Source organism: Nannobrachium achirus (genome assembly GCF_963921795.1).
Source record: "Nannobrachium achirus genome assembly, chromosome: 22".
NCBI classification, from domain to species: Eukaryota; Metazoa; Chordata; class Actinopteri; order Myctophiformes; family Myctophidae; genus Nannobrachium; species Nannobrachium achirus.
In genome coordinates this window covers 5,088,914-5,099,030 of record NC_137829.1, presented here as the reverse complement: position 1 = coordinate 5,099,030, position 10,117 = coordinate 5,088,914, and the positions used below count along the sequence as shown (strand labels likewise).

Below are 10,117 nucleotides of genomic sequence, written 5' to 3'. Positions count from 1 at the left end.
TAATTATTATTCAAAAATATTTTCAAAAAACATTCCCCAAAAAGCTATTTTGTGTTGGGGGAAAAAAGGCTGTTTTTAAAAACAAAATTCAATGTTAATTTAACTCTGAGAGGGTAGAAATGGAACCAAATGGACAACATTTACAATATAAATTGGAAATGCCATAAATGGGGGTCCTTTAATAGCCGAGCCTAATGTATGTCAAACAAACTGGGGGTCCTTGAAATTAAAATGGATTTAGAATCAATGCTAGAGTCGTAAAAATCTTCTCTTGTGGGGGTCCCTGTCATATCTTTTCAAATAAGGGTCCGCGGGTTTGTTTGGGGGTCCTTGACATCATGAAAAAGTTTGAGACCCCACCCACTGACAGTCTTCTGTTGCTTTAAAACGTGGGCGGGGTTTGAATAAAAAAAGAGGCGGGTCTTCCGCCAGGAAGGGGGCGGGACATTCCCTGACAGAAGGAAGGAGGTCCGTGTGACTGACAGGTCCAGCCAGCACGGAGGGAGGAAAGCGAGTCTCTCTGGAAGCCGGCTGTTCTGTTGGCCTCTTTAAACAAAACACGCAGGATCTATGGCCACCCGAGGCATGAATTTGTACAATGTTTGCTGTCTCCTGCTCTATGTCATCACGGTGGTGCTCGCGGGGTGAGTTGTTTTCTTACAGATTATATTAATAAGCCGAATAGAAAACAGGCATCAGCCGGCTGGTACACATGTTCCATTGTGATTGGTCGGCTGAGTAGCAGCGGCATGTGAGAGAGAGAGAGGAGTGGACAGACAGCAATCTGATGCTAGCTGGCTAATATTAATAGTGCTGGTCTGGCTTTGATTGCTGTTACTATTAGTGGGAGCCTTGATCATAATGTAATCCTTACGTTATTAATATGGCCATTTCAATGACCAATAATAAGAACTTTAATACTGACCTACAACGTTTATCCTCTTCCTACAAGGATATGATACCCTAATAGCCTCTGTTCTCTAGTGTGTGTGTGTGTGTGTGTGTGTGTGTGTGTGTGTGTGTGTGTGTGTGTGTGTGTGTGTGTGTGTGTGTGTGTGTGTGTGTGTCAGATGGCACGTTGAACTTCACTTTTAAGTGATTTAAGCCCTGTGTGTGTGTGTGTGTGTGTGTGTGTGTGTGTGTGTGTGTGTGTGTGTGTGTGTGTGTGTGTGTGTGTGTGTGTGTGTGTGTGTGTGTTTCTGTCGTCATACCTTTCTTTTGTGTGTCCTATAGACGAGATTTCTACAAGATCTTGGGAGTGAGCAAGTCGGCGACAGTCAGGGACATCAAGAAGGCCTACAGAAAGCTGGCACTACAGCTGCACCCCGACAGAAACCAAGATGACCCGCAAGCTGCAGACAAATTTGCAGACTTGGGGGCAGCCTATGAGGTTGGGTGCTCATTAAATTCACCTTATGTTACGGTTTCAAATACTGTTGTTGTTTATGATGCAGGAGGCGGGGCTTATGCGGGATAACTGTCCGTTAGTTTACACAGGAAAGTTGTCTATACACTTACCCATGTGTTATAACGCAAACTAGGTGGTTTCTGACTGTTTAATGTCTATTATGTGGAGAAAGTAACGCCCGAGGCAAATACAAAAGTCTTCCTCTGTAAGCGACCCGTTTGGTTGTCGTTGGAAACGCTTGTGACATTTTGATTGGTCCAATAGACAGTGTGGCTCACTCTGATTGGCTGTTACGTCGGCCCGCTGGCATTCATGAAAACTCGACGTGGAGTACTGTGGGCTGGGCTCAGAATCAGATTAATTCAATTTTGCAGGTGCATCGGTGTGTTCAGTTCTCACAATGTTATTTTAAGCGACAGCCCCTATGATTTAGCCACATGTGGTGTAGTAAGATCATGATGGAATAGGAGTGCACACCAGTAGTGAGGGGGTGCTGACCACGGGAGATCTATAACTGTTGCAAAGCAAAGATGCCACGTAGCCACGATGAAATAACCTTTTTATTTTATTTTACAAACCCTTTCCACATAAAATAGGTCTTCTTCAGGGTGTATAGTAAACATGACTATTATTTTTTATTAATGTGACTTATTTGTTGTTCTTATTTGTAGGTCCTGTCAGATGAGGAGAAAAGGAAACAGTACGATGCATATGGGGAAGATGGTCTCAAAGAGGGTCACCATGGCTCGCACAATGATATCTTCTCGAGGTAGGTCATTGTCATTTGTATCAAAACATGTTAAATCTCACAGCTATCTCACATTTAAGCCACGTACCTTGTGAGAAATGGGAGGCTAAAAGTGGGTGACGTGTTGTCACTTTATTTACCCGGGCCGGACTGTGGTCATCTTCATGACATGCAGTAAAAATCGTCGGGAACGGGGCTTGAACCCACGATGCACTGTCAGGTTGCTTATGTGTCTATAGATACCTGGACCACGGCCCAGGCCAGCTAAATTCCTTTTTTTTCCCTTCTTCTTCTTCTCATTATGTTTTCTATTTTCTAACTGTTTTTAATCATGCTGCTGCCTGTCTTGGTGATGTCTCCCTCGAAAAAAAAGATTTTTAATCTCGGTGGTGACAATCCTGGTTAAATAAAAAAATAAAAAATACTTTTGCGGATATTAAAACATACACCACTTCTTCCTACTACATCATTCCCTCCCTAGTTTCTTTGGCGACTTTGGGTTCATGTTTGGTGGTAATCGTCAGCAACAGGACAGAAACATCCCAAGAGGAAACGACATAATACTAGACCTGGAAGTCACTCTTGAAGAGGTTTACTCTGGGAACTTTGTCGAGGTTAGCACCAGTTCTTATTCTCAATACACAAAAACAACAGTTTCTTTATCCAAGCAAAACACCTTTCTCCTCTTGTTTTGAGTTGGTGTGAACATATTCCCGTATGTTTCTATTGCATGAAAGATGTTCTATTATAAAATTGCCGACATTGTCCAGTTCATTACATGCTTATGTACAAAAATCTCTCACCCACTCTACTCATTAATTTAGGAATAATCCAACTCTACTTGCCACACAGGTCGTGCGGAACAAGCCTGTAGCCAAAGAAGCCCCTGGCAAGAGAAAATGTAACTGCAGACAGGAGATGAGGACAACGCAGCTTGGTCCTGGCCGTTTCCAAATGACTCAGGAGATGGTCTGTGATGAATGTGCCAATATAAAGTGAGTCATGCCTCCGTGATTCCTTCAAAAAGCTTACAGCAAGTACAGAAACAACTTTATATATCAGAGAAATAGGCTAATGCCCATTGGGAACGCTTGCCTCTCCAGCGATGCATATTACCCGTTGTCAGAGTACTTAAAGGGGCACTCCACCACTTTTCAACCTATGTTCATATAATTGGTCCTCACTCAAAAATAGCTTTTTTCTTTTTTTTTTTTTTTTTTTTCTCAGAGGAGGGCTGTGGGCAGGTCAGAAACCCATAGTCTTGTGACATCATCGATTGTCAATCCAGCTTATAGAAACTGCAGGCTTTCTATTCCTGAAAAGTTGCAATTTTAAAGTGGAAGCCATTGTTCTCACGATAATAAAAATCTAAATATTTTTTTCAAAAATATTGATTAAATTTTTTTTTTGGGGAAAATGATGATGTCACAAGACTATGGATTCTGAACTTCCCACAGCTCTCCTAGGAGACTTGGACTGAGTAGAAAAAAATTGTGATATTTTATCATGAACATTAGTGAGGACCTATTATATGAAGACAGGTTGAAAAGTGGTGAACTACTCCTTTAAGTCTATCATACTGGTTTTCAACCTTGTGTCCGGCGACCACGAGCGATCTAAATGTACAATGTAACTCTGAGAGTGTACAACGGCTTATTATTTGTGTGGTTACCACAATTTATTGTATTATATTAAAAATATAAAATGTCTCCATTGACTTGAATGGGGAAAATGCAAACATTTAAAACTTTTCCCAAATATGGAGATGACACATGTCATAGACCACATGAGACTGACACAATATGTCCATATATGGGTTAATATTGATGACTTGCGCCACGGCAACCACACTTGCAATTTCCCAGAATAGCATCCTTCTAGTCTCGATCTACTCTACATTATAAAGAGTGTAGATTTTTTTAACCCTGAGATTGTGCAAATGGAATTGTCCATTGGGTTCGGTTCCATTTCCACACACTCAGAATGTCTATGACATCAGTATTATGATGTCATATTGATGACATCAAGATCTACATATGAGCGCACAGATATACATTCCCATATATGGGCATTAAAGGGACTTGGAGGGACGAGTGTTTACACAGACACAGACAGAAACAAAGATGTCAGGTTCTGGGCAACCACATTCCCACTCCAACTCATCCTCGGGTCTAAACTACGCCGATTGGTCGGACAGTTCTCGGCATAATGCAAATGTCGAGATGTCATGTCAAATACACATACAGAGTTAACCCATTTAGGCCTAGGATTATTGACCGCTTTAACAATTGAAAAATAGCAGATATACAAGCTCACAGCGCCGCGCTGCAAGCTTGTAGATCTGCTATCTTTGAAAAATCATGATATTTCTTTGCAAGTCTTTGAATATATCTATTTAAAAGCGAACATTTGTAACTCAAATAGTTGCTTCTGGGTGGTCCCTGGAACAACATATTGAGATAGGGGTCCGCGGCCAAATACCTGTAATTTTGGGGGTCCTTGACATGAAACAGTTTGAGAACAACATGATTTAGAAGAAGGATTTAGAAGTCGGGTCAGAGATATTCAAAGACTTGCACACATTTTCACGATTTTTCAAAAATAGCATATCTACAAGCTCGCAGCGCTGTGAGCTTGTATATCTGCTATTTTTCAATAGTTAAAGCATAAAATAATGGTTAAAGTGGTTAAAATCTAACGCGACTCGGGCGCGTTCCAGGTATTTGAGAGTTAATGTGCATTTGTAGATGGATATACAAAATATACGTCAGGAATTCAATGAAAGATCTGACTGGAATGTGCTGACGCTGATGATTGCTATGTGGCAACTATTTCAGACTGGTAAATGAAGAGAGAACCCTGGAGGTAGAAATTGAACAGGGGGTGCGAGATGAGATGGAGTACCCTTTCATTGGAGAAGGTAAGGTGACATCCACCTTATGTCTCAAGGCTGGCTATAAATCAGGGGTCTTCAGCGTTTTCAGGCCAAGGACCCCTTAGTTGAGAGAGAGAGATTAAGCAGGGACCCCCACAACCTCCTCCATGTAGTTTCATTGTTTGACAGCACAATCGTCAGTGTATTTTGGATTCATGTCAATTTGTGTTTTCAGATATTTAATCAGTTGAACCGTCAATACTTAATAAACTTGACCTTTCACTCTGTACTTAGTCTGCTCTTTTTCCCCTCTATTTAAAAGCTCTTTGCCAAAAATAGCCAATCTACAAGCTCACAACGCCTCGCGCTAGCTTGTAGATCTGCTATTTTTGGCTAAAGTTCTAAGAATTTGGACACTAGGGTTCAAGTGGTTAATATAAAAAAGGAGAAAAGTACTTTCTATCACTCAAACATTTGGAGGACCCCCTGTAGTAACTCTGAGGACCTCTAGGGGTCCTGGACACCCTGTTGAAGACCCATGCTATAAATAAATAAAAATATTTTAGCGTTCTCTCTCCTCATCATTTACCCTGATCCACAGGGGAACCTCACATCGACGGAGAACCAGGAGATCTGCGCTTCCGCATCAAAGTGTTGAAGTATGAACTCATTCATGAAACTCACTCAACTCACTCTTTTATTTGAAAGTGGAATCATCCACAATATTTGTGCACTGAAGAGTCTGTACTGGAAAGCCTAAATGAACAGCTCAAGAGCAAAGAATAAGCTGATAACGTTCATGTTCTTTCAGGCATCCTGTGTTCGAGCGTCGCGGGGATGACCTGTACACCAATGTCACAATCTCTCTTGTGGAGGCACTGGTTGGCTTTGAGATGGACATCACACACCTAGACGGACACAAGGTTGGTGTTGAGGACAAAATGCCTTTTTATTTTAGTATGCCAATGTGGTTGTAATTGGTGAATGTGAAATTAGAATCCTGTATAAGCAAGCAATTCTTCATATGAGATAGGGGCACACAAACAAATACAGTACACATGCAATTTAATTTGAAAGAAATGGTATAGAAAATGTTCATCTTTGCTACGTCACAGTACTTGGCACCTCTGTTATTGAATATCTTTATTCACAATCTATATTATACTATACAGGGTAAAACCTAGATTTGTTCCCAGACTATTGGGATCAGCCGATAATTCATATTTATTATAGGTCTATTGTGATTCGTGGCATCTACCATCAATGAATCTGCCAAAGATCCTATTCTAATTTCAATGCATTCACAATTGTTTGGATCACTATTGAGTAAAGGGGATTATGTCATCAATTTACCAGGTCCATATAGTTAGGGATAAGATCACCAAGCCCGGTGCTCGGCTATGGAAGAAGAGTGAGGGTCTGCCCAACTTCGACAACATCAACATCCGTGGCTCTCTCATTATCACCTTTGACGTGGACTTCCCCCAGACGCAATTGGACGAGCAGCAGAAAGATGGTATGTATAGAGACACGGCCGACTACAAATTCACGCCCCCCTATTGAGACAGCGGCCCCATTTCGGGGTAAGGGAGAACGGTGTACTGCAGCTGTCAATGCAATCCTTCTAATAAGGGGCATCGTAATTTCACTGGTTGACTACTGAGGCCGTAGCGATTATTTTTTCTGTGTTCTAAAAAAGTGTCTCATTTGTTTGATTTGCCTTTTTTTAATGTGCTATAACTGCCATCGCAATATACAACCCACAACGTACTGTAATATACTTCATCAGTGAGTCAAAAGTGCTAGCATTGGAAATCTTAAGTTTAAGTGGCCGCATGGTATACGTCACAAACGCATCCCTTGTGTTTTTCAATACCCGGATACGCTTGTTGTATATTAGGCTATTTATTTTGGGAAATTATCACATCTTGCTTCTTCCATCTGGCGTCTTGCAAGACTTATTTTTGGATTACTACTAACCTGGAGAATTCACTCTGTAGTTGAAAATGTCAGAATCTTCAAAATCGTCGCTCGTAATTGCATAGCAGTAAAGACAGTGATGTCACTGAGAAGCGACAGGTTCTGTCTGCCGTCTCCCCTCCGCTCTGTTAACATAATGGGTAACTATGCAAGTGTCAAATTAAATCACACTAGCTCTTACCCGTTCAAAGATATGAGCTCTGAAATGATGTGCAGTGTGTGGGTTATGGGGTGCACTGTGCACACAGTATATGAGGGATGGAAAGTAACTTTAACTGGTGCTTACATGATAATATGTAGGAGCATCAATGTAAGAAATACCCGTTTCGTTTAATGGCTATAGAGATACTGTGTACCGATCTGCATGATTTTTGGACAACATCTGTAACAGGGCCATGACACTCCCTGTTAAGGGCACTTTTAACCAAACCGATTCGGCCGCGAATCGGCGGCGGAAGGCGGCGGATAGCGTCGGTTGCCGAACGGGAGCTCATCGTCAGGTTTTCGGCAGCGGGTCGGGAACGTTATCGACCGAAAACTGGAAAACTGGACTTGCTCAGTTTTGTTCAGTCGCCCCTGGCCATCGGTAAGATTGAGGGAGTTGTAGAATAGTTTGCTACTGTTGCAAAACCAAGCCAAAATAAGCCAGAGACATTTTCCCGTCGCATATTTTTACTAAATACCATATTCTCAATCTCAACTCTCAGTTCCTATTCCAATCTGATCCAAAGCAAAGCTAGTAAATAGTGCAGCAGCTCCCCGTGTTGTTGTTCTTTTTTCCCCCTTCTCCTCTGCACGGAGAACACACAGTGCCTCCGGGTATGTTTGCCAGATTCTGTGAGTGAAATAAGCGACTAGGTCTATGAAAATAAGCCCGAAAGCAGCGCCCAGTTTCACCTCTGAGCTCTATTACATTAGTTATTTTATAAAATAATGTTGAAAGCAAGGCCAAATAAGCAACTACACTTCAGAAACAAGCCCAAACAAAAGCAACCCACAACTAGCAACATTATAGGAAAACAGGATCAACGTTGCTTATAACGAGCTGACCTGGCACCACTGCCATACAGTAACTACAGTCGGCTGCGTCTGAAAAAATAAAAGTGCTTAGTTTTTTGCAGTTCTTTGCAGTTCTTTGCAGTCTGTGTACAGTCAGAAGTAGTCTCCTGTAGGCTGTTTGGTGTGGAGACACCTTTAGGTGTGTTCATATGCTAATGGTGATGCGATTTCAGATCAATTGCTCCAGCCACTGAGGAGAAACGCTGTTTCAGACAGACAGACAGACAGACAGACAGACAGACAGACAGACAGACAGACAGACAGACAGACAGACAGACAGACAGACAGACAGACAGACAGACAGACAGACAGACATTTGGAAAATTATATGTTTGATATGTTGGCAGAGTCGGTCCATACATTTGGAAACCTATTTTTATTTAAATCAATATAATCTCCACTTCATGTAGGATTATTTTAAAAGTACTATACTATAGTTGAATTGCAGTGACTTTCTATGAACTGGCTTGCAGTATGACATTCACCTTACCCGAAGTGGGTGTCGCTTGTCTCAATTGTGGGGGGTGAATTTGTAGGCGCCCGTGTGTCTCTAATATGTACTGTATGTGGGGTGGGGTGGGGTGGGGTGGGGGGGCCGAGCTGGGAATTGCATTGTTCTGTCTGTACCGACAAATTCATTGTTTTTGTTATGTTTCATGTATTTATGGCAACCGTCTTTTCATTGAGAGACTAGATCAAATATGTTGCAAAGGATTCAGGAGGCGACATGATCAGAAAGCTGTGAAAAGTTTTTTATTAAAGTGTGTGTGTGTGTGTGTGTGTGTGTGTGTGTGTGTGTGTGTGTGTGTGTGTGTGTGTGTGTGTGTGTGTGTGTGTGTGTGTGTGTGTGTGCGTGTGCGTGCGTGTGTGTGTGTGTGTGTGCCTTTGCTTGTAGGTATTCGAGGTCTCCTAAAGCAGGAATCGGTACAGAAGATTTATAATGGACTACAGGGATACTGACACAGCAACAGACACAGCCTGGACTGAGTTGTCTGATAAGACACATGCACACACTGACACACAACCACAGTCTATCAACAGGAGTGTGCATAAGGCGTGGAGCCCAGGGTGTATTTATTTTCTTCAGATTGTTCTCAGGATGGCTTGAATTTATGTTTTAATGTTCCAACATGTTTGCTAACAGTGGCACATTTGCCGTTGTTTTTGACGTGTGGAACTGGAGTGTGTGCCTGTTGTCCTTTTTGTTTAGTCTCCATGTTATGTTGCCATCAAGTCACAGCGTATGTGTGTGTATATAATTTATACATATACATAATATGTGTTTATTTGTACTTGAAGTCACTTCTATGGTTCAGAGTGGAGGTTTTTCATCATAAACGTACTGTCCACTTCTGTATCAACCACTATACCATTATGGAGCAGTTGGAGCACCAAAACCCTGGCTATTCTGTTGCAACCTGATACAGCAGATCAATCAAAGACCAGCTACATTCAGACTGGAAATGCTGAACATAATCTATTACTGACTTCACTGATACAGCAGATAAGGAAGACCGGCAACATTCAGACTGGAAATAATGAACATAATCTATTATTGACTTCAGCAGGACTGGGAGACTTATCTTTTTAAATTAATTTCTTTTTTTTATGAATGTATGACAAAGCATTTCACCAGTTGAGTGATAAAACAGATTTGCACCGTGGCATCCTTGGTTGAAATTCTGTTCAGTAACATTACAAAGATCTTGTAAATAGAAAAGAACAAATTTGATATTTTTCTTTTTTTCCTTTGGTGTGTGTTTCTTTTTTTTCTTTTTTTTTTCTTCCTAATTTAAATGTGCGCATACAGTTTGTTCAAACATGTAACGCATATGACTGTAGCATCTCTTCATGGCCAATGTGGCAAGTTCAACTCTTCATCTAGACATTGGAGAGTTATTACAGTGGAATTGCCTTTGTCACCCTGAGCTCTTCTCTTTCACACTCTTTCTGCTGAGAACTGGGTCCTTCCCCTTCTTTCTCTTTGCCATTTTAAACTGATCAAAAGAACTACTGGGTGTGCGACAGTCTTCTCTTTACAAACTGA

The 10,117-nt window shown here is 41.4% G+C and overlaps 1 protein-coding gene across 1 annotated transcript; it reads left to right on the top strand.

Moving 5' to 3' along the window:
- The first annotated feature begins 496 nt into the window (after positions 1-496).
- Positions 497-9,734, top strand: dnajb11 (DnaJ heat shock protein family (Hsp40) member B11). The gene is made up of 10 exons (XM_080753644.1): positions 497-644; positions 1,234-1,390; positions 2,080-2,177; positions 2,638-2,770; positions 3,009-3,151; positions 4,994-5,076; positions 5,633-5,690; positions 5,843-5,954; positions 6,388-6,547; positions 8,966-9,734. Exons 1-10 carry the CDS (start codon positions 571-573, stop codon positions 9,028-9,030), a joined length of 1,083 nt encoding a protein of 360 aa, XP_080609770.1. The 5' UTR covers positions 497-570; the 3' UTR covers positions 9,031-9,734.
- Positions 9,735-10,117: the final 383 nt, after the last annotated feature.